The 25,570-nt window shown below is 41.4% G+C and overlaps 1 protein-coding gene across 1 annotated transcript in view; it reads left to right on the top strand.

Annotated features, from left to right (window-relative positions):
• Positions 1-25,570, top strand: part of LOC137378522 (double-strand-break repair protein rad21 homolog) — an 84,836-nt gene that overhangs the window by 318 nt on the left and 58,948 nt on the right. Inside the window, exons 2-4 of the mRNA XM_068048868.1 lie at positions 10,799-10,981; positions 13,234-13,363; positions 22,371-22,470. Coding sequence (XP_067904969.1) covers positions 10,838-10,981; positions 13,234-13,363; positions 22,371-22,470 — 374 coding nt within the window. The 5' untranslated portion in view covers positions 10,799-10,837. The remainder of the gene's footprint in view (positions 1-10,798; positions 10,982-13,233; positions 13,364-22,370; positions 22,471-25,570) is intronic.

Here is a 25,570-nt window from a genome sequence, read left to right as displayed (position 1 = left end):
CGCAAACCAAGAAGCAAAACTGGTTGGATGCAATTATTATTTTGGTCATTGATCCTGATAAAATGCACTGTTGGCCTTTCTCAATGCAACCCCATTGCCCACACAAAGTAACCATGCAATTTTTGGGCATTTCGGGGATACATTTCTACAGTCTGGAGAATTTGGGGTGCACTGTCACTGCCCAGGACACTCTGGGTACAGTGATAGTGCCCGGGACTCTCGGGGTATACCATCTTTGCCCAGGACTCTTGGGGTATAGTGTCACTACCTATGACTTTCTGGGTATAGTGTCACTACCTGTGACTCTCTGGGTACAGCGTCACTGCCTGGGACTCTCTGGGTACAGTGTCACTGCCCAGGACACTCTGGGTACAGTGATAGTGCCCGGGACTCTCGGGGTATACCATCTTTGCCCAGGACTCTTGGGGTATAGTGTCACTACCTATGACTTTCTGGGTATAGTGTCACTACCTGTGACTCTCTGGGTACAGCGTCACTGCCTGGGACTCTCTGGGTACAGTGTCACTGCCTGGGACTCTCTGGGTACAGCGTCACTGCCTGGGACTCTTGGGGTACAGTGTTAGTGCCCAGAATTCTCAGGTTACAGTGTCACTGTCCAGGATTCTTGGGCTATAATGTCACTGTCTGGGACTCTCTGGGTACAGTGTTAGTGCTGGGTACACTCTGGAGGGATTCAGTGTCACTGTCTGGGATTCTTGGGTATTGTGGTAGTGCCCAGGATGCTTGGGGTACAGCGTCATTGCCTGGGATTCTCTGGGTACAGCGTCACTGCCTGGGACTCTCTGGGTGCACTGTCACTGCCTGGGACTCTCTGGGTACAGTGTCACTGCCTGGGGGTACACTGTCACTGCCCGGGACTCTCTGGGTACAGCGCCACTGCCTGGGACTCTCTGGGTGCACTGTCACTGCCTGGGACTCTCTGGGTACAGCGTCACTGCCTGGGACTTTCTGGGTACAGCGTCACTGCCTGGGACTCTTGGGGTACAGTGTTAGTGCCCAGGATTCTCAGGTTACAGTGTCACTGTCCAGGATTGTTGGGGTACAGCGTCATTGCCCGGGACTCTCTGGGTGCAGTGTCACTACCCGTGCCTTTCTGGGTACAGTGTCACTGCCTGGGACTTTCTGGGTACAGTGTCACTGCCTGGGACTTTCTGGGTACAGCGTCACTGCCTGGGACTTTCTGGGTACAGTGTCACTGCCTGGGACTTTCTGGGTACAGTGTCACTGCCTGGGACTTTCTGGGTACAGCGTCACTGCCTGGGACTTTCTGGGTACAGCGTCACTGCCTGGGACTTTCTGGGTACAGTGTCACTGCCTGGGACTTTCTGGGTACAGCGTCACTGCCTGGGACTTTCTGGGTACAGCGTCACTGCCTGGGACTCTCTGGGTACAGCGCCACTGCCTGGGACTTTCTGGGTACAGCGTCACTGCCTGGGACTTTCTGGGTACAGCGTCACTGCCTGGGACTTTCTGGGGACAGCGTCACTGCCTGGGACTCTCTGGGTACAGCGCCACTGCCTGGGACTCTTGGGGTACAGTGTTAGTGTCTAGGATTCTCAGGTTACAGTGCCACTGTCCAGGATTGTTGGGGTATAGTGTCACTGTCAGGGACTCTCTGGGTACAGTGTTAGTGCCAGGTACACTCTGGAGGGATTCAGTGTCACTGTCTGGGATCTTTGGGTACTGTGGTAGTGCCCAGGATGCTTGGGGTACAGTGTCACTACCTGGACACTCTGGGTATAGCGTCACTGTTTGGGATTCTCTGGATACAGCATCCCTGTCTGGGACTCTTGGGGTACAGTGTCACTGTCTGGGATTTTTGGGGTACAGTGTTAGTGCCTCAGCTCCTTTCGCTCTGATGCGAGTACCCACTAAGCGCAGTATTAGTCTTTATCAATGACTTGGATGAAGGGACCGCATGTATGGTAGCTACAATTGCTGATGACACAAAGATAGGTAGGAAAGTAAGTTGTCAAGAGGACATAAAGAGTCTACAAAGGATTTGGATAGGTTGTGAGTGGGCAAAAATTTGGCAAATGAAGTATAATATGGGAAAACGTGAACTTGTCCACTTTGGCAGGAAGAATAGAAAAGCAGAATATTATTTGAAAATTTTTTTTATTCATTCATGGGATGTGGGCGTCACTGGCTATGCCAGCATTTATTGCCCATCCCTAATTGCCCTTGAGAAGGTGGTGGTGAGCTGCCTTCTTGAACCGCTGTAGTCCATGTGAGGTAGGTACACCCACAATGCTGTTAGGAAGGGAATTCCAGGATTTTGACCCAGCGACAGTGAAGAAATGGCGATATAGTTCCAAGTCAGGATGGTGTGAGACTTGGAGGGGAACTTGCAGGTGGTGATGTTCCCATGCATCTGCTGCTCTTGTCCTTCAAGGTGGTAGAGGTCGCGGGTTTGGAAGGTGCTGTCTAAGGAGCCTTTGTGCGTTGCTGCAATGCATCTTACAGATGGTACACACTGCTGCCACTGTGTGTTGGAAGTGGAGGGAGTGAATGTTTGTGGATGGTTTGCCAATCAGCTGGGCTGATTTGTCCTGGATGGGGTCAAGCTTCTTGAGTGTTGTTGGAGCTGCACCCATCCAGGCAAGTGGACAGTATTCCATCACACTCCTGACTTGGGGAGTCAGGAGGTGAGTTACTCGCCGCAGGATTCCTAGCCTCTCACCTGCTCTTGTAGCCACGGTATTTATATGGCTACTCCAGTTCAGTTTCTGGTCAATGGTAGCCCCTAGGATGTTGATAGTGGGGGATTCAGCAATGGTAATGCCATTGAATGTCAAGGAGCGATGGTTAGATCCTCTTTTGTTGGAGATGGTTATTGCCTGGCACTTGTGTGGCGCAAATGTTACTTGCCACTTATCAGCCCTAGCCTGGATATCGTCCAGGTCTTGCTGCATTTCTACACGGACTGCTTCAGTATTTGAGGAGTCGCGAATGGTGCTGAACGTTGTACAATCATCAGCGAACATCCCCACTTCTGACCTTATGATTGAAGGAAGGTCATTGATGAAACAGCTGAAGATGGTTTGGCCTAGGACACTACCCTGAGGAATTCCTGCAGTGATGTCCTGGAGCTCAGATGATTGACCTGCAACAACCACAGCCATCTTCCTTTGTGCTCGGTATGACTCTAACCAGCAGAGAGTTTTCCCCCTGATTCCCATTGACTCCAGTTTTGCTAGGGCTCCTTGATGCTCATAGTCGGTCAAATGCTGCCTTGATGTCAAGGGCTGTCACTCTCACCTCACCTCTTGAGTTCAGCTCTTTTGTCCATGTTTGAACCAAGGCTGTAATGAGGTCAGGTGCTGAGTGGCCCTGGTGGAACCCAAACTTGGTATCACTGTGCAGGTTATTGCTAAGCAAGTGCTGCTTGATGGCACTGTTGATGACACCTTCCGTCACTTTGACTGTGATGAAATTGACTGTGGAACTCTCCGGTACAGAGGATCTGGCTGTCCTCTGTATCACAAAACATTATCATAGAGACATAGCAAGTGATTAAGAAGGCAAATGAAATGTTGCCGTTTAGTACAAGGGAATTGAGTATAAAAGTAGGGAAATGCTGCTACAGTTGTACAGGACAATTTTGGCCTCCTTACTTAAGAAAGGATATCATTGCATTGAAAGCAATTCAAAGAAGGTTAACTCGACTGATTCCTGGAATGAAAGGGTTATCTTATGAGGAAAGGTTGAGCAGGTTGGTTGCATTGGAGTTTAGAAGAATGAAAGGTGATCATATTGAAACATATAAGATCCTGAGAGCACTTAACAGGGTGGATGCTGAGAGGATGTTTCCCCATGTGGTGGAGTCTAGAATTAAAGGACACTATTTAAAAATTAGGGGTCTCCACATTTAAGACTGAGATGAAGAGAAATGTTTTATCTCAGATGGTTGTTAGTCTGTGCAGTTCTCTTCCCCAGAAAGCTGTAGAGGTTGGGTCATTGAATATATTCAAGGCTGAGTTAGATAGAGTTTTGATTGACAAGGGAGTCAAGGGTTAGGGGGGCAGACAGGAAAGTGGAGTTGAGGCCACAATTAGATCAGTCATGATCTTCTCAAATGGTGGAGCAGGCACCAGGGGCTGAATAGCCTACTCCTGCTCCTAATTCTTGTGTACTCCAACCATAGTTACAGTCCTCAGATTGCAAGTAGGATGCCGTAATATCTGGCAATATATAACACTCGTGTAAAAAAAAATGACAGTCTAATGGCAGTTGTACCAGTAATTTTTGAATCATTCCATTATATTAAATTGGAGACATTATGAAAGTTATATACAGAGACTGGTGCAAGGCTGTGCATTAGATAGTAGTAGTTAAGATTACAAGAACAGAATGTCACTGAAGGTTGTATCTGAATCCCTTGATAAGGTAATTTTCTCCTAAGTGCTTACATGTACTGCTTAAAGTGATATGGCATATTACCACATCAAAATCTTTCAAAGTGCTTTACAAAGAAAATTACTTTTGAAATGCAATGACTGTTATGTAAGTAAATATTTAAGCCATTTTGCACTAATAACATCTCAACAGCTTTTGATGTGAAATTCTTTTGGTGATGTTGGTTGAGGACTAAGGTAATGTGCAGTTCTTCAAGTGTCATGGGATCTTTAAAAATACATCAGAATAGGCAAACAGTTACTAGATTTAACATCTCATTCAATAGGTGACACCTGTAACAGTGAAGTACTCCCATCAGTACTACACTTGAGTGCCTGCCTAGGTTATATGCTTACATTTTGATATGGGGCTGAAAGCAGAGGGACAGTGCTTCCAATTTGGTTCCATTATGATATACTTTAAAATATTTTTGTGATTATATGTGTATATACATCCATAATGTAGCAAAGGTTTTGTGTATGTATGTACTTCCTGTTTAGTCACTTCTTGTCATGCTATTTCCATCATGCTAATTCTGTCACACTGTGGAACGTACCTGTACTGTATTTAACACATCAATGAATTCTCTTTATTCCATTTCCAAGGCAGTTAGCCTTGTCGCTCACCGCACTCATCTGAGGCCGACAAACATCTGGTTGCCTTAGCTATCTCTCATATCACTGCAACCTGAGCCCTACACTCCTGAAGCAGCCTTTACAGTCTTTTGACCTGGGCCATCAATTCACAGAGCACCTGAGGTGGTATATTTATCCATATTTGGATTATTATATGTGTACTACTCAAGCTGCTGCTAAGTTGTACATGGAGAGCCAAGATTGAGTTTGCCTTCAGGTATTTGAGGGTGGGGGATTAATTGGACCAGGGCATGCAGGCATAAATTGGACTCATTTTTAAGTCACATGGTCTGTTCTTACTATAAGATAATTTTGATTTTATATTGACAGTTAAGTATCAAAACGTACGTAATTTGGGAAATAGAGTTGGTTGGAGCATATGAGTTTTTCTGCAGTACAAGCTGAGGAGTTAGGTGCAAAACTGAGGCACCATAGTTCCACCACTGATGGGAAGATTCAGTTTACAGTGTGACAATGTTACAATTGTACTTCCATACATATAGAGAAATGTTTATCAAGATTATGACAAAAATGTGACAACTGGAGCAAAGGCTTTATAAATAGGAGTGCATGCAAATGTATTTTTAATATAATATAGACATAGTCAATCTCGCATTATGGTTAGAGAGTGAAGGCCTAAGTGCTCAAGTGAAGTGGGGTTAGAGCCTGGGGGATAATTGGACCAGAGAGGTCTTATACCCACTGCAGGGAGGGTATAATAGCTTGACCAGTTTACATCAATAGTTTCTATTATAAATACGGACCTAGGAATCTTTAATGCTAAAGTTGTTAGGAAGCACATGCTGGTGTAAAAATGTAAAATATTATAGCTAAACATATACATGTGGTGCGTTTAAAATAATATAAATTTAGCTTGACTGATTGTTGCTGTCTGTGGAAGGCAGTTTGTTTTGGAAGTAGGAGTTAAAACCAACATTTATGCACCATTGAATTATAATGTGATAATGTGCTCACTAAAACATTTTTAGAACTAATACTCTAGATTAGAAGGAAAACCTTACTCTGATTGAGATTGCCAAATTGTGCTGAATTATCAAACATTTTGTGTGGCAGATTTGTGTCAACTCGTAATTGGCCCAAACTTATTTTGCTTAAGGTTTTTACAGTCAACTGAGAGAAAAGTCCTTCATCCTATCAATTTGAATTGGATTCAACAACAAAGTTTTGTGGTGTAAGAACGCTGCTGCCCCAAACTCAATTCAATGTTATTTATAATATTTACAGAATAATCACTTTTTAAAGAAATATTCCAGGAAAAGTTCCCAATTCACCTTATCTCAAACATATATGTGAAAAAAATCTTGTACCACAGCGGGCCAGATTTTGCTGGAGTGATTCACAATTCGTGGTTCGCAATTCATGAGGGTATTTGTTCCTCGTTACAATTTGCTGGCTAATTTGCGCACTAATAAGGACGTGCACAGTTGAGACATTGGGCTGCATTTTAAGAGTCTGCTGCCAAAATAGGCAGCGGGCATAATAAAATGCAGCCCGCAGGCATGGGGCCCACGTCGTGGAGCCACTGCGATTCCAAACGCGGCAGCTCATTAGCTTGGCTGCGGTATAAGCCCTCCCACCCCACTGATGACATAGAGGGGGTGGGCGAGCCAGCAATGGCGTTTGGTGCCAATACGCAGGTGCCATTTTTAAAGGGCTTGCATTCCTCAATGAGCATTTTAAATTTAAAGGTGCAGTGGATGTTAAATTTAAAAAAATGAATAAAATAAGTTTTCCATGCCCTCTCCCACCACCCCCCCCTACAATGGCAATACACATCATTCCTGCCCTTTCTACCACCCCCCAGAATACCTAATGTGAAAATTTGACACCCCCGACCTTCCCCTCCCCCTCCACACACAAAGTTCGGAACCTTTGTCCTTTACCCCTTCCCACAGGAGTCACGTCTCATTTTCCTGAACGGGGATTCGAAGATGCAGCATTGTTGGTCGCAGGAATGAAGACACCAACCTGCTGTCAGAATCGCTGCGGCCTGCAAATTCATTAGCAGTAAGTAGCCATTTACATATTTTAGTTCGGGTCCTGTTGCCGAGCGGCGGGGCGGCTGCCACGAGGCCTCGCCGCTGAGATTGGTACGGGGCCTGTCGGGGTCGGTGGTGGGCCTGCTCCATTCCTATCTTCATTGCCCCTCTGCCACCATTCCCGGCATCGGAGGGCCTTTAAAACCCAGCCCATTGTTATTGTTTCAGCAAAGTCTGGCTGAAGGTGTCTTTAATTACAGAATGCACTGTACACAGATTTCAGAAAACGTTTGACAAGGTAATACATAGAAAGCTATTAGCGAATAAGGATTATGCATATCAGGAAGTTGGACTAAAAACTGATTAGAAAGGAGGAAATGAAGAATTAAGGGCAGTTAATCTATGGTTGAAACATTGTAGCAAACTCAAAGGAATCTGGTTTGTAACTGCTTCTGTTCAGTGTATACACCAATGAATTGGATATTGGGCTGGAGGGCATAGTGTGCAAATTTGCAGACAGGACTAAAATAGGCATAGTAAATTGTTCTTTGGAGCAAAGGAAGCTGCAGGGAAATATTGGTAAGATGTTAGAATGAGAAAAAAAATGGCAGATGGAGTTCAATGCTTGTGATTTTAAGTTGGTACATTTTGGTAGGAAAAAATGTAATAATTATTGGAAGGTTGGGTGATACAGAAGAACAGAGGGAATGTGGTGATGGGTGTTCGCATTGGTTCAGAAGACATTCCGCAGCACCACAAGTAGATAAAGCAGTAAAAAAAAATGGAATTCTGTGTTTATTGCAAGAGGTATAGAATGTAGCAGCTATAATGTAATTGTGAATCTATATAAAAACTTAGTTAGATCACAGTAGATATGCCGTCTGCAGTTTAGGGTTCCACACTATAGGAAGGATTTTGATTTAGAGATGCAGCACTGAAACAGGCCCTTCGGCCCACCGAGTCTGTGCCGACCATTAACCACCCATTGATACTAACCCTACACTAATCCCATATTCCTACCACATCCTCACCTGTCGCTATATTGCCCTACCACCTACTTATACTAGGGGCAATTTATAATGGCTAATTTACCTATCAACCTGCAAGTCTTTTGGCTGTGGGAGGAAACCGGAGCACCCGGAGGAAACCCACGCAGACACAGGGAGAACTTGCAAACTCCACACAGGCAGTACCCAGAATCGAACCCGGGTCGCTGGAACTGTGAGGCTGCGGTGCTAACCATTGCGCCACTGTGCCGCCCAAGAGCAGATCTGCAGGAGTGCGAGCGGAATGGCCAAAGATAAAACATGCCTTGAAAATGGGCCTGTGGGAGAACGTGAGGAGTAACCGAGAATAAAATAATGCCTGAGACTGGACTGCGGGGAGGAAGAGGATCGACCGAGGATGAAAATAGACCAAGATCAGACTGGGGGAGAACAAGAAGAGCAACTGAGAGAAAAGAAAATCCTGAGAGAGAACCTATGGGACAGGCAGAGGATCAACTGAGGATAAAACAAGTCCCGTGTGTGGTCCTGTGGGAGATCCAGAGGAGCAATCCAGAATAATGAAACACCTGAGGGCAGATCTGTGGGTGAGCGAGAGGATACACTGAGGATAAAACAAAGCCTGAGAAGGACCTGCAGAAGAGCGATTGGAACGACTGAAGATAAAACACGGCCCTGAGAGAGGACCTGTGGAAGAATGAGTGGTGCAACTGAGGGAAGATGAAGGCCTGAGACAGAATCTGTGGGATTGTGAGAGGAACAACCCAGGTTAAAACCAGGCTCAAGAGTGGACCTGTGTTAGAATGAGAGATGTAACTCTGGATACAAAAAGTCCGATAGTGGATTTGTGGGAGAGCAAGAGGCGCGGCCCTCTATAAAATAAGAACTGAGAGCAGAGCTGAGGATAATGGTTGGCCCTAGAATGGATCTCTGGGAGTGCGAGAGGAGAGTCTGGAGATAAAGGAAGGCCCAAGAATGGACTTGCAGGAGAGAGAGAGGATCAACCCAAGAAAAAACATAGTCTGACAGTGGACCTGAGGGAGAACAATGGGAGCGACTGAGGATAAAACAAGGCCCGAGAGTGGATCTGTGAGTAATGAAGGCTCGAGAGTGGCCCTGTGGAAGAGTGAGAAGAGCATTGCAGGTTAAACAATGCCCGAGAACGGCCATGTAAGAGGATGTTGAGGCTTTAGAGAGGGTACAGCACGAAATCAGTAAGATGCTGCCTGGTGTGAGGGCATACAAAAATGAAGAAAGACTTGAAAAATTGGGACAGCTCTCATTAGAATAGAGGAGATTACATGGAATTATGAAAGAAACAGACCGTTTCCGGTGGTCGAGGGGTTTAGAAAGAAGGGATTTTGTTATAAGATTGAAGACATAGAGCATGAGAAACATTTTTGCACAGAGGGTTGTCAGGCTGTGGAATGTACTGCTGGAGTTAGTGATTGAAGCAGAGAGCATGCCAACATTTAAGAAGAGTTTAGTTAGGTGGTTGAATGAAAGAAGGATAAAGAGATTTGTAAACATAGCAAGCATGTGGCATTTGAACTACTGCTCACTTGAAGGATAAACACCAACATGGACTAGTTGGGTCGTATGGCCTATTTCCATGTTGTATTTTTTACATAAGTTCTTTAAAGTATTGAATGAAGACAGAACATTGAACCCATGGGACCTTTTTCCAGCAGCCCATGCATAACTTACATTGTTATGAGTTCTCAATTTATTTGACGTTCTGTAGGGGGAGTGATTCACCCTTGTATAACTCCCAAGAGGATAAATCTTTCTAATATTTACAATGAATGCCAATTCTAAGCATAATTTTATGCATTCAAAGTAGAATCATATTCAAAGTAGAATCATAAAGTTATAGCATAGGAGGACATTTACCCCATTGTTTCTTTGCTGGCTCTTTGAAAGAGCTATCCAATTAGTCCCACTCCCCCGCTTTATCTCTGTAGCCCTGCAGATTTTCTCTCCTTCAAGTGTTTATCCAGTTTCCTTTTGGAAGTTGCTATTGAATACAAAATAAAAAATAATTCTTTTAATTGTCTTTTTTCTGAGAAACTGATGAGTATGATTGACTGTTGTGTCGAAAACATTCTTGCATTTACTAATATGTTTATATTTTTTTGATTACATAGTCAAAGTCAAAAATAGATATTTATGCCACTTCCTCCCAAACAAGAATAATATTTAGATTGACAAGACCTTCAAATTGCGTGACTGTGTTTGTATCCTCCAATGTTTAATACCATACTTCGGTATTCACTCTTTGTTCACAATCCAAATTAAAGTTGCAAGTGTAAGTAACTGCAGTACAGTTCTGTTGTTGGAGTAATAGTTGTGTCACAGAGAAAAATAGCTTGTGATCAGTGAACACTGATGGCTGTAGCTGCCTATAGAATTTAAAAAACTTCATATGCAGCAAGTATTTACACTGAATCACCAGCAACTGCACTGGAAAAACTGATCAGATTCCAAGCACCAAACCATCAGAATGACAAACTGGAGAGTTCCGAACATTACTGGAAAAAATTTAGAGTAGAATGGCCAATACATTGCAAGTCAGCCCTGACAGTTTATATAATGTGCATGCCAATGATGAACAGGAAATGAAAAAGAGAGGCCATTCTTTTTGATATAACTGTGCATTTAGGATCCTTACACCTAACTGTATTGTTGCTAATATGATGCATTATTCTGCAATATTTCACTATGTTTTTTCCCTCACCAGCATTTTCTTTAACTTGTGGTAGTTGTGGCAGCTGCAGTGATGTTTTATGCTACCTTATTTTTGAGCAAGCGTGGGCCTCTGGCTAAGATTTGGCTTGCCGCCCATTGGGACAAAAAACTAACAAAAGCCCATGTGTTTGAGTGCAACCTCGAGACGACCGTGGAAAGCATTATTTCACCCAAGGTAAAGTAACTGAATATGCATTTAATGAGCTAGGCACTGAAGTATTATATAAGATAGTATAAAATTGCTTAATACTTTGAATGTAATTCCAGTTAAACTATAAATTAATAGCTCATAAATTAGTTCACGTTATGTGATCTGTAGGGTTCAGTAGTTTACGCTAAAATTCTCAAAGCCCTGGGCATTTCAAAATGACTACTCTCCAGAAAGGTCCACTGCTGAGTTAGAGGTTGGAAGTGCTCATTCTTCCTTGTTCGTTTAGCCTTTCTTCACATCTAATTCGGGTTTGTGTTTTATTTTCTGTTCAAAGCTGAGTATAATGTTTATAGAATAACCTACTAAAGGTGATACTATAAACATCTGTAGTAAATATTCAGATTGCAAGTATTTTCATTGTTCAGTCTTGTGTGTTGATTTTGCCACTTAATGTTTTTGTAAACCTCCTGTCACATTCAAAGAAATTGCTGTGACTGATGCTAAGTCAGTTGTATTTTACAAGACACTGGAAGTAGAAATGCATTCCTTGTGCATTTGGGTATACTAATTCAGTGTCCTCAAGCTCTGACCCCTGGATTGTGGCCCAGCTCATCAACCCAGAATTGCTGTCAATCAAGACTCTAGAGGTGTTGGACGTAGATGGCCTTTGTGTGTCATCTCCCACCAGAGGCTGGTAATGATGCAGAGGAGGGACTGGATTCTTGCCTGGGACAGAGTTACAGAGTTCCTCTTTGCAATGTTACAAGGACTTTAATTTCTTAAAACAAATATGTGGATTATAATTGTGCCCAATGACTAGATAAGATCCACATTTTCTTGACTCCCATACAGGACTAAATTGCACCTGAAAGTTGGCTGGCTTTTTGACATTTAACTACACTGCAGGTTATCAAACATCCAGTGGAATACACAGTACATGCTGTATGTTTACTTATATGAATGCTTATATATGAAGTGAATGTTTTTGGCCTGGGTAAAATATTTTATTATTGCTAATAATCAGTTCTGTACATTAGCGAGAAAGAAAGGAGTTTGCATGTCCTAAAATAGCTCTTATGAATTGTTCCAGATTCCTATTAAATTGGTGGGTTAAAATACACTATTTCTCCTTTGGGCACAAGATTTAAAATACCATTTTCACTTCTTAATCACATAATGTAGCAAAATTAGCTAATGGAAGATGAAAATCAATGCATGAATTTTATTGGCACATATAGACCACCTCGTAGTCACCAAAGTTTATGGAATGATGTAAAAGTTCAGTTAAACACCAAATGAGGCATAAAGACAAGAAAATTAAACTGTTTTGTACTGATTGACTTTTGTTAGATTCACCCTTACAACAATGTATAAACCGTCAAGGCCAGTTGCTGTGAGGAGCTTTTTGGGAAAGAGCCTTAAGTCATTTTAGTTTTAGTTTAGTTTAGAGATACAGCACTGAAACAGGCCCTTCGGCCCACCGAGTCTGTGCTGACCATCAACCACCCATTTATACTAATCCCACACTAATTCCATATTCCTACCACATCCCCACCTGTCCCTATATTTCCCTAGGGGCAATTTATAATGGCCAATTAACTTATCACCCTGCAAGTCTTTTGGCATGTGGGAGGAAACCGGAGCACCCGGAGGAAACCCACGCAGACACAGGGAGAACTTGCAAACTCCACACAGGCAGTACCCAGAATCGAACCCGGGTCGCTGGAGCTGTGAGGCTGCGATGCTAACCACTGCGCCACTGTGTGTTAAAGGATCAGACAGATGAAAGCTCCCCGATAGCCCAGTGAGTTTATCAAATGAGTTGTTGGACCATAAAAATCAGGAGGGTTCCAAGCCTGTGATGAATTAGTTGATGTCAGTTAGGGCAATGGTAAGGGTTTTACTATTGGCCTCAGATCCCCAGGGTTACAAAGAGGGGAAATCAGCCGGGGTCCCCATTCCTCATTGCTATCCTACGACCCTGCTAAAAGTCCATTTAAAGATTGACTGTACCTTTTAAAGCAAAATGTTATCAGAATTTATTAGACCTTGATTAGGACATACGGAGGGACTAAAATTTGCTAAACATTGATGGGAGACTCCAGTGAGTGCCAAAAATAGGTGACGTGATGTACATTTTTAGCGATGCATAGAAATTACTTTAAAATATACAGAGAACTATGGGAAGTACACAAATAAGTCTAGGCTGTATGATAAATTAGAGCTTTACTGTACGGAAAAATAAATTTGTAGTCATATTTATGTCCCCTCTTTAGGTTAAAATAGCGCTGAGAACTTCAGGACACCTACTTTTAGGGGTGGTGAGGATTTATCATCGGAAGGCAAAGTACCTCTTGGCAGACTGCAATGAGGCATTCACAAAAATTAAGATAGCCTTTCGCCCAGGTACTGTAGAGTCACTGGAGCTGTAGACAGATGTTTTGATTAGTAAAAATTGTTTTTCTTTTTATGAAAGATTATTTTCTCATTTAGATTTTTATTTAAGATTTAATTTTAATGGGCGACAGTACAGGGCACATCAGAGCTTCACAGGCTTGCTTTTGATCCTTGGATTGCGTCATGCACATCATATTATAGAATTGGACATTATTGGATTTTCTTAGAAGCATTCATAAATCCCTCAAATAAATCCTTATCACATGCATGCATTGGTTCCTTTTCTTGTGCCACCATGTCAATGTCACAGGCATTTGAACACTTATTGTTAAGTTATTCAAATAACATTTTGGTAGTTATAATGACTAACCATTATTACAGTTGCTTAATTTATTATTTATTTTCCTTCATCACCTATCTGTTGCTGTCGTGGGGTTCAATGCCTGGCTGTTTTGATTACAAATAGTAGTGATTAATAATAATCAGACTGAAACTTGGAAATAATATTACTGTACTTCATTGAGTATAGAAAGTATATTGAACGAAAACAATAAGGATAATTTAACATTTTAAGTTAATTCTGTTCCTACTTTACTGTACACGTTTATGATTTTGAGGAGTCAATCTAATTTTTCTGCAAAATTGTAATTTTACTTAAATCCAGGCTTATTGGTATTACTACAGGAGGATTTTTTAAAGTTCACTCGTCCACTGATTGGGCACAGTAGTCTGGCATATGCTAATTGTTATGGATTGGTAGATTACCAATATGAATCAGGTTGTTAAGGCAAAACCATTTAGCTCTTTGTCTGTGGGGAGGATTTAAAAAAACAAGATGAGGGAGAAACAGAGTGGATTGAAAAGTAGAGGAGATAAATGCTGAAACTGGAAAATGGAGACGCCACATGTTATTGGACAGAGAAGGGGATACTAGCTGACAATTTGAGTGCAGACAATGATACAACAAGAAAGTGTGCAGAGTATAAGAATATGACAATGAGTAAATAACTCCGGCTAGAGAATGGAGTAACAGATGCCACATAATACCGAACACAAGTAACAGAGGGCCAAATTTTACAAGATTGAAGTAAGTGATTTTACCAGGGGAGGAGCTAACTATTGGGATCTATTTAAATGCCAGGTCAAGAATGAAGATTAGATCTGGAACATAATATTCAAATAAAGAAAGCAGTTGAGAGATCAAATGTGATTGTAATGAGCAATTTTAGTTTCTCTGGGATAAATTGGGAAGTCTGTTAAAGGAGTAAGAGGAGTTAGATTTATTGCTCTATTATAATTGGCTGCTGCTGTTAATTGTACATTAATTGTACGCACGTGATGGGCCTAGACGCTTACTGAAACTGTGGGGTGGTGGAGATTGAGGTGAAAGCTTGTAATGCTTCACTCTAAATAAGACTGTGAAGATTGGCTCCAGTACTATACTTCACCTACTGGCTTTCGAAATATAACATGGTAGCAGAGGGTAGTTGCCTAAAGGTGAAGTTTGGAAGCTTAAAAAAAAAAGACAGCAATCCTAGTAGCCATTGTGAGAAATGGCAGAAAGCAAGTGTAAATTGTTGGGGTATGATTACCCTCGAATATGCTCGGAGTCTGAACCATATGACCAGTGGAAGACTTTGTGCATGGGTTATGGAAATAAGGTATGGGCTTGGCATTGCCGCTTCCTACTAGAATTAAAATCAGAAATAAAGTATTTTGTGAGCTGGATGCCCATCATTTGGATACTGATGAAGGTTTTGATCTTCTATTACAGTTCTTCGATGAAATTTACAAGAATGATGATCTGTTAAATGCCTATGAGACATGGTCAGTCTTTGATAGATTTTGGAAAATAGCTGGTTATTCAATGGAGGAATATATCTTGGACTTGAACAGATTGTATAAAAGTTTGAGGAAATCCAATTTAGAGATCCCTGGTTCAGTGCTAGCATTTAAATTACTTGATTGTGCTAATGTGTCACATATGGACAGGCTTCTGGTTCTAACTGGTGTTTGTTTTTCGGAGAGAGATTCCATGTTGGATCAGATGTCTGCTGCCTTGAAAATATCCTGGGGAAACATTCATTTCTTGCAGCCTTGGTGGAACAAATGGGACATTCTACATGACACAAAGTATAAAGGAGTCAATGATTGCTGATTTCAAAATGGTCCAGATACTGGACACAGGTGTCAGTTCAATGGAAGGGTTACAGACAGGCAGAAGGAGGATAAAAGCACCTTTATTAGATTCGGCTATTACAGAAGAAGATAGAATTGGAACAGCAATAATAGGTGAATGAATTCCAGGAATGCTCAAGGTACTGTTAATAGGTGCTTCAGGTGTGACTCAGAAGTATTATGCGATGAACTGCCCAAAGCGGAGAGGCAGAGTCCTCTAAATGACACATAACACAGAGAATTCTGAGGCACAAGATGAAGATAATGATGAATCCGAACGAATTGTACTGGTTCACGAGTTTTAGTTCAGTGATAAGTATGTTAGTTGTGGACTCGTTCAACTGTGCTGTGTTAGATAGTGCTTGCACATCAGCATGTGGAACAGATTGGTTAAAATGTTATCTAGATTCACTAAGTAGCAAGGATTGATGCAAGGTTAAGGAGTATAAAAGTACTACATGCTTTAGGTTTGATGACAATACATTGATATTGCTAAAGAGAGCATGGAGCATGATAAGGCAATTATTTTTGGAAAGTCAGTGGGTAAACTGCAGCTCCAATCAGGACATTATTGTATCCCCTTAATAAAACTTGATGTTTCTCATCAGAGTGTTAGACAAATATTAATAGCATCAGATGATAAAAGTCAGAGAGAAAAAAGTAAATTGTCTTCAGGTTACATAGACAGTTTGCTGACCATACGGTCAAAGATTAAAAACCTTGATGCCTGCTAAAGGATGCAGGTGTGGTTGATGAAGAATATACAAGGCTAATAGATGAGATTAGTGAGAAGTGTGAAATCTGTAAAAAAAAAAGTATCAGAGGATGCCGCCACGTCTTGTTGTAAGCCTTCCATTGGCATGTGACTTTAACAAGGTAGTTGCCACGGATCTAAAAGTATGGGACAAAGGCAGAAATATTTTCATTCTACATTTTATAGATATGGCAACCAGATTTAGTCTTTGTGGAATAATACATGGTAGGGACAAAAGGGTGATGATGGACAAAATCATGGAGAATTGGATAGGGACCAGACTTGGGGCACCGGCTTAGCTTCTGACTGATAATGGAGGGGAATTTGCCAGTGGCAAGTTCAGAGACGTATGTAAATGTGAACATTATGGTCATGAATACTGTAGCTGAAAGTTTTTTCAGCAATGGACTCTGAAAGGAATCAGGTGGTGTTCAATGAAATTCTGCATAAAATATTATCTGATCAACCAGACTGCAAGTTGACATCTACCCTGGCATAGGTGGTTCATGCAAAGAATTCATATCAGATAATTGGAGGGTATAGTCGCTGTCAATTGGTCTATGGGTGAAATCCCAAATTGCCTTCTGTGCTGTGCAGTAGTACTTCTGCTTGCTAAAGGTACTACATTTAGTTCAATTTTATCTGCAGGGAGACGTGCTTTCATCGAATCTGAAAAAGTTTGGAGAGCTCTGAGGCATCATATAAGACCATTTAAAGCACAATTTAATTCAGGAGATTTCTTGCATTATAAAAGAGCAGGTCTTAGGGAATGGAAAGGCCCAGGTAGGGTAAAGGTCATGATGGTAAAACAGTACTTATCAAACATGACAATTAAACTGTTAAGGTTCATCTGTCACAATTAATTGGGATTAATTACAAAATCTCAGACTCTGAGCAGCTGATAGAAGGAAAAAAGATGCCTTGTACTTCAAATGCTCATGTATTTTGTGATGAAAGTTCTGAATCTGGTAGATCAAGGGCTGGGTAGTGGTAATGAGAGTGCTCATGCCGCACAAGACAGAGCTATTGAATCCAAAGGGCAATTGCCCAGAGCGTATACTCGGATGACATATGTTCCAGAGGGGTCAAGTGAATGGATAGATGCAATAATTGTGGGACGTGTAGGAAAGGCTACTGGCAAGTTTAAATGTTGGTTGAATGTTAAGAATGGTGACCAAGAAGTAAGGTCCATGGACTGGCAGAATGGGGTGAAAGAGTGGAGAATACAAAAATGCAGTGCAAGTTCTGATAGTGGGTCTGGAAATGACACGTGTTAGAAAACGATCACGTACTGGAGAAAGAGCCTCCTATAGTGCGAGAGGGAGATCTCTCAGAAGAAGGAACATAGGAGTAGACCATTCAGCCCGATGAGCCTGCTGCGCCATTTTATTAGATCATGGCTGATCGTTTAACTCAACACCACTTTACTGCGCTTTCCCCATATCCCTTGATGTCATTAGTATCCAGAAATCCATCGATTTCTGTCTTGAATATGCTCATTGATCGAGCTTTCACAGCCCTATAGGGTCAAGAATTCCAAAAATCACCCTCTGAGTGAAGAAATTCCCCCTCAGTCTTAAATGACCTACCCCTTATTCTGAGACTTTGTCCCCTGGTTCTAGACTCACCAGCCAGGGGAATGATCCTATCTACATTCACTCTGTCACACCCTGTAAAAACATTAAGCTTCAATGAGATTAACTCTTGTTCTTCGAAAATCTAGAGAATACAGGCCCTGTTTCCTCAGTCTCTCCTCATAAAACAATCCTGCCATCCCAGAGATTAGTCTGGTGAACCTTCGTTGCACTCCTTCAATGGCAAGTAAATCCTTCCTTTGATGAGGAGACCAAAACTGTACACAATACTCCACGTGTGATCTCACCAAGGCTTCTTTACTCCTGTACTCAAAACCCCTTGTGATGAAGGCCAACATACCATTTGCTTTCCTAATTGCTTGCTGCACCTGCATGCAAGTTTTTAGTGACTCATGAACAAAGATACCCAGGTCCCTTTGGACATCAACACTTCCCAACCTCTCACCATTTAAGAAATACTCTATCTTTCTCCTACCAAAGTGGATAACGTCACACATTCACATTATATTCCATGTGCCATGTTCTTGTCTATTCATTTAGCCTGTCCGAGTCCTCTTGAGGCCTGCTTGCATCCTTCTCACAACTTACATTCCCACCTAGTTTTATGTCATCAGGTTAGGAAATGTGACATTTAGTCTCCACATCCAATTGTTTATATAGATTGTGAACAGCTGTGGCTCCAGCATTGATCCTTGCAGTACCCCACGAGTAACAGGCATAAAAGTGCAAGTAGAGGCTGTAGCTTGAACAGATTACACATGGAAATGACGACTTCAGAACAGAACTAGAAGCAGAAGTCCTCATGACTGTGAAGTTTTCATGGCTGTCAAGAAACTTGAGAATAAACTAATGCTAGGCAATACAAAAGGAATTAGTTAGTTGGAGAGAGTTTGGAGTTTATTCTGAGGTACCAGATAAGGGGCAACCAGCCTTGTCACACAGGTGGATTTATACTGAAATAGTCCTTGCAGGCTAAAGTGAGGCTAGTTGCTAGGGGTTTTGAAGAGCAACTGGGTGATACAGATGTTAAGAGTGTATTTTCCCACAGCTGGAAAATAATCTTGAAAATCTTTTAGCTTTTTTGGCCACATATTCATGGGAGCGTAGATCAATCGACATAAAAGCTGCATTCATGCAGGGCGATACTTTACAGAGAGACATTTTCCTGAAACTGCCCAAAGAGATAGCAGATGCAGAAGGGAAACTATGGAAACTAAACAAATGTGTCAGTGGCCTGAATGATACTTCCACGGTGTGGTAATTTTCAGTGAGAAATGTTTTGCTGAAAATAGGTTGTGTTTGACTAAAAGCAGATCCCTCAACATTTTATTGGTTTAGAGGGAAACTTTCAGACATCTTCATGGTGCATGTTGATGATTTCTTATGGGATGGTACTGCAGAATTTGAGAAATGTGTTATTAAGATTAGAGTAGAATGTAAAATTGGGAGTCAGGCTTTTAAATATATTGGTTTAGATATTAAGTAGAGTCGATCTGGAATAACTTTAAATCAACAATCCTATTTAGAGATTATTACATCCCAGTTAATTGTGCTAGGTCATCACAGAAAGATGACGTTATATCTAAAGAGGAGACAGAGCAATTGTGAAGCTTGATTAGTCAATTGATCTGGCTGTGCACTCAGACTAGACCAGATGTTAGTTTTGATGTGTGGAGTTAAGTACTACAATGAAACACCCAAAAGTCGAGAATGTTTTGAGGGCAAATAAAACATTTTAAAAAATTAAATCTAGAGAAATGCATACTTAAGTTCCCATCCTGATGTGACCCAAAAAACCTGAAACTAGTTATTTTTAGCAATGTTTCACATGCTAATCTTCTTGATGGATATTTGAATACAGCTAGTTTCATAATATTTCTGTTGGGTGAAAATGGGAAATGTCCTTTAGCTTGGGAAGACAAGAAAATAAAAAGGGTTGTTAAAAGTACTTTAGCTGAGGAAACACTGGCTCTTGTGGAGGCAGTGGATATGAAACTCTATTTGTCAAATATTTTAAGTGAGATTCTATACGTGGGCATACTGAAGATGGTATATCCATTGAATGTTATGTAGATAATCAGTCATTGTGGGATAATGTACACTCTACGAATGGTGTGAGTGAGAAAAGCTTATGGCTTGATCTTGCTAGCTTGAAACAAATGCTGGAGAGAAAGTAAATCTCTAAAATTAAATGGGTGGGTGCAAGTTGTCAACTGTCTGATTCATTTACAAAAAGAAATGCTTGTACGAAGAAATTATGGGTCCTAGAGGAGAGGTGTCTCGTAATGTAATGCTTTGTACAGAATATGGAAGTTGTTTTTTATTTGATTCGTTTTGAAATTTTGGTTATGCATATTAACTCTTAATTTTTATTTAAAGAAAAAGGGAATCTGTTAATTGTATATTAATTGTGTGCAGGTGGTGGGGATTTATTCAGGTTATCACTTGAGCCTGTATAAAGAGACACTTTTTGAAACTGTGGGGTGGTTGAATTTGGAGGTGTATGCTTGTAATGTTTCATTCTGTAAATAAATGAAAGACTGAGTAAGGATTAGCTCCAGTACTATCCTTCACCTGCTGGCTTCCGGACTATAACGGCTACATGGTTAAGAACCCTATATGGGGAGTGATAATTCTGGACCTGCTGCTCTGTAATAATCAGAAGATGATGAGAAGAAGTTAAAATGAGGAAAGACCTTTGAAAAAGTGAGCACAACATAGTTGAGTTTGAGGTTAGTTTTTTGCTGGAAAAGAGAAGAAGGCAGATTTTAAGGGGACAAGGAGAGAACTAGTTGAACTAAGAATGAGGCTGCTCTGGAAGATGAATGGAATACTTTCATGGAGTACATTACTCGGAGTGCAAAGTAACCATATGTATTGGGTAATGAATGCACAAGGATAAGCTGAATATCTGTGTTTGAGCAACAGTGAAGTAATGCAGAGGATAAAGGGGAAAAATGTCCTTTCCTCAAGTATAAATCTTCTGGTAGGTCAGAGGATAGAGGAACCATAGGTCCATCTTGTTTCCCTATAAATAGTTATAATCAATGATATGTTTCTTTTCAAGATACTTGCCCATTGGGACTTTGAAAAATCGGAGTTACTTGTCTACAACTTCCCTTGCTCAATTATTCCAAAAACCACCCACCCTTTCAAGTCAAATAAGCCTTTCTTACACCGAATCCCTTTTCAGCTTCCACAGTGTGCCCCTGCTTACTCTGACAGGAGCAGAAGAACTGAAAAGAACATGTTTCTTCGGGGCCTCTTCTGCACTGTCAGGACAATTTGCTGCTGTTAAGACATTCCGTGAGCAATTCAGGGCAAGCACTAGCAGACATGGGTGTCCTGGCCTGACCATACAGATGATTTGGTTATAGGATACGACACTTGAGCCAGCAGGCTGGACCTCCAGAAATTTCAAGCTCTTAATAAAATTACTGAGTCCAAGTAAACCACAACTCCATATCTACATCCTTCTCATCCATAGTTTATTTTAAAAAAATTAGTCTGAAATGGCTCCTGTTTTGTAAACCCAAGCTGCATCCCCTAAATGTTCTACCATCCTGTCCTCTATAGAATTTCCCCAGTTGATGTTAAACTGATGAACTGGTAGAAAAGTTAAAGTAGAAAATGAGATTAAGATTGCAGGCAATATAAAACAGAATGTGAGAGGCTTTTCTAAATATTTCTATAGCAAACATTAAGGCCCTCCGTGATACTACAGGTAACACAATAGGGTTGATTTTCCTCTAATTATAAGAAAAAATGGCAACTTCATTCTGAACACGAAACCAGCTGCTCCTCCCAGCTTCTTCCAATATACCATGTATAATTTATTCAAAATATTATTGAAAGCTCTATCTTAAGGCTCATGTAGTGATTAGCAAAGTCATTCAGTCTAGAAAGATCTCTGGTTTGATGGCTGATCTGTGTTGAATTAGCTATTATTTAGGCAGCAGCATGGGCATTAAAATTGACTTCAGCACTTCTGAGCTAAGAGGAGGAAAATCAGCCAGGGTTCCCACTCCTGATCAATAGTTAGTTTTCCCTGTTCGAAAGTCTCAAGTATATGAAACTTTAGTAAGGACAGACTCAAACTTAGCTATGATGCCTCCTATGGTGAAGTACTCTGTCAAGCCTCATACATGAATAATGGTCACTTGCCTGAGGCTACCAACAACAGTAGCATTGTAGGTGACTTCAATACCCCTGAGCTATGGGAGGAAATTGCAGCCAGGGAATGAGCTTGGAGCAACTACAGTCCCAGAATGATAAACTGATACAGTAGAATGGTTCACTAAATGCAATTCCAATTTACTATTCGCAGTCACAGCTCTAGGGCAGAAATCAAATCATTGTTTTTCTTTTGTTACTGCAGTTTCCTGCATCATTATTTGGAACTTTAGGGAATTAAACTAGAAATGACTCAAATTAATCCTTATGTTCTAAATCATTGTAATGTGCTAATTGATTTGGTTTGATGTTACAGATATTGTGGATCTTGCTGAGGAAAACCTTGAAGCTACCTACAATGCCATAACACTGCCTGAGGAGTTTCATGATTTTTCCAATCAACTGCCTGATGTGGAGTGAGTCCCTGAACTTTATACACTGGTGGACGAAGCTGTGCCTGTTTGTGCTGTGTGCATGCTGCTCAATGTTTCATTTTTTTTCGCCAATGAAATTTGTGCTCTTAAAGATGTTTAGCTTGTTAGTGATAAAGAGAAGTTTTTTTAAGAAGTTGTTTTCATTTGTGTTTTAAATAAAAGCAAACATTCAAGGTTTACCTTTTTCCTTTTGCCATTTAAATCATGTTTACAAACACCCACACTTTGGAAAATGAAAATGTGTATAGGCAAGAGAAGAAATCCATTGCTGTTCTCTGTGCTGCTTTTCAATGTACAAGTAATTCCTGTCCCTTTCTATTTTATTCTCGATCATATTTTTACCACTTTGTGGTTGAAGCCACTCATGTCCCTGGAATCACCCTTTTGAAACTATTTTGCAAAACCGTTCCTTGTGTGGCCAAATCCACTCCTTGGGTGAACTTTCCTGGCTGACTGGCACTGAAAGGTCTGTCTGCCTGCTTGTTTGCTGGTTATATGAAGTTCTTAAGTTGACACAATGCCCAGCTTTGTCAGCCATTTCACTATATTTTATATTTTTCATCTGACACCCATATGCATAAATCATCCAGTACCATTACTTTACTTAGATCCTTGAACTGTGTGGGCTGGGATTGTGTCAGAGGTTAAAATGAAAAAAATCTGAAACAGGAACCCAACCTGCCTCAAACCCACCCACTTTTGATTTTAACGGAGGTGGGATGAGAGACCAATCCAGTCATGGGAAGTGGATTGGTCATTTGAATATTGTAATAAGGTTGCCTTCATTTTTCAAGTCATTCTTTTTTAACTCATTTCGGCTGAGTGGCCCCCACGCCTCAGGAAACGCGGTAGCTGCAAGGAGGTGAGAAGGGCTGCATCATAAGGTTTACCACACTGTTTGTGGGCCAGGAGGAGCAGGAGTGTTTCCTTCAGGCCCAACAAGCTTCCCAGTGTCCCAAAGCTCCACCTCCCCACCCCAACTCCCTGCGATCTGTCTGTTGTTCCCTCCGTCCCCATGACCAATCACTGTCTGACCACTCCCCTCAATGTGTCTCTCACTAACCCAATATGCCTACTTGCTCTTTTTTTTTTTTAGAGATACAGCACTGAAACAGGCCCTTTGGCCCAACGAGTTTGTGCCGACCAACAACCACCCATTTATACTAATCCTACATTAACCCCATATTCCTACCACATCCCCACAATTCCCCTACCACCTACCTACACTAGGGGCAATTTATAATGGCCAATTTACCTATCACCTGCAAGTCTTTGGCTGTGGGAGGAAACCGGAGCACCCGGCGAAAACCGACGCAGTCACAGGGAGAACCCAGAATTGAACCCGGGTCGCTAGAGCTGTGAGGCTGCGGTGCTAACCACTGCGCCACTGTGCTGCCCTTGTAGGCTTTGGCCTTGTTAAGCAGGCTTCCTGCCTGAAAAGCTTCCCCCTTGTCAATCAGACTGGGCAAGAACCCAACAGAAAAATCTTTAAAGAAGTGCTGCAGTTAAAAACTGCAGGACATTTAGGAAACCCAACTTTTTGGGTCCGATTCGCCCCGACCCCTCAGCCTCGTGCCGAAATTACCTCGGTTAAAATCCAGACCGTTGCCTCTTCTAATATGTATCCTGAAATTTCCAAACGTAATAATATTTTGTCAGTACTATGATGTGCTTTCTGTAACATTTTAAGCATGTTGTAAGTATGAGATTATAATGATTAAGGGGTGCACATTTCACTGTATTTTATCATTCAGGTTCAGGCTGTACATGAGAATGATACCTGCTTTTCTTCCCATGCTCCCCAGTTCCATTCATGTTGACCTAGTAACAATTCAAATACGATTGGTGCTGGGCATTGTAATGGCTTTAGATTAAACATTTTCAATTGCCATATTTAAATGAATATATCATAGCATTCACAAATACACTTAAAGTGACATAAGTGGGGGCGGCACTGTGGCGCAGTAGTTAGCACCGCAGCCTCACAGCTCCAGCGACCCGGGTTCAATTCTGGGTACTGCCTGTGTGGAGTTTGCAAGTTCTCCCTGTGTCTGCGTGGGTTTCCTCCGGGTGCTCCGGTTTCCTCCCACATGCCAAAGACTTGCGGGTTGATAGGTAAATTGGCCATTATAAATTGTCCCTAGTATAGGTAGGTGATAGGGATAGGTGGGGATGTGGTAGGAATATGGAATTAGTGTAGGATTAGTATATAAATGGGTGGTTGATGGTCGGCACAGACTCGGTGGGCCGAAGGGCCTGTTTCAGTGCTGTATCTCTAAACATAATTCACAGAGATTATGCGTTTTAGAGGTGGTATTCCCCTCTCCTTAGCCTCACGAGCAATGCTAAAGTAAATTCACCTGTGATTTATAAAATTAGTGGTTATGTTACTTATCTATGAAAGTAATAATCAGAATAAATAACAGTAAAGGATTTTTTAGACTGTAGTCTTGCTATGAATACTGTATTTTAAATAATGGAAATTTAATTGACTCCAGTAGCTCATGGTCTGTAATGTAAGCTAATGAAGGGCTGCAGGTGACTAATTATTCTCACCCAACTGCGTTTCTGAACTCTTTTGATTAGAGCACCCTGATGTTAAGTGGTGCTGCTGGAAAAGTAGCAAGTTGCGCACAAGACTCCAAAGGTGGCAAAGCAAATGTGCTTTATTAGTTATACATAAAAATGGTCCAACCCTGGGCATGACTGGAACTCTCAACCTGCATTGCACTATCTGTGAAACACCTGAGTATTTATGCAAAAGGCATTTTGAACATTGCTAAAGGGAAGTCTGTTTGTTTACTCCTATCATTTTGATGCTTCCCTTCAATGATTGAGATTTGGAGCTCATTAAGTCTGGAGAATCACAGGTACAAATCCACTGCCTCAGGCTGCAATTTTCATCCTGCATGTTACCTCTGCATTAGACAGTTCTAAGCAATTTATTTCTTAAATCATCATGCTATCTGCATTTATGCTGAATATAAAAAAAATTGGGAGATTTATGTACATAAAACTCAAGTTAGCTTTGGATAGTTCGACAACATAACTACCTGTATTAAGACATAAAATGAGATAAATG

This window comes from Heterodontus francisci, chromosome 16 (genome assembly GCF_036365525.1).
Source record: "Heterodontus francisci isolate sHetFra1 chromosome 16, sHetFra1.hap1, whole genome shotgun sequence".
In the NCBI taxonomy this organism is placed as follows: domain Eukaryota; kingdom Metazoa; phylum Chordata; class Chondrichthyes; order Heterodontiformes; family Heterodontidae; genus Heterodontus; species Heterodontus francisci.
Note: the sequence above shows the minus strand (reverse complement) of the source record. Positions and strands in the feature narration are given on the sequence as shown.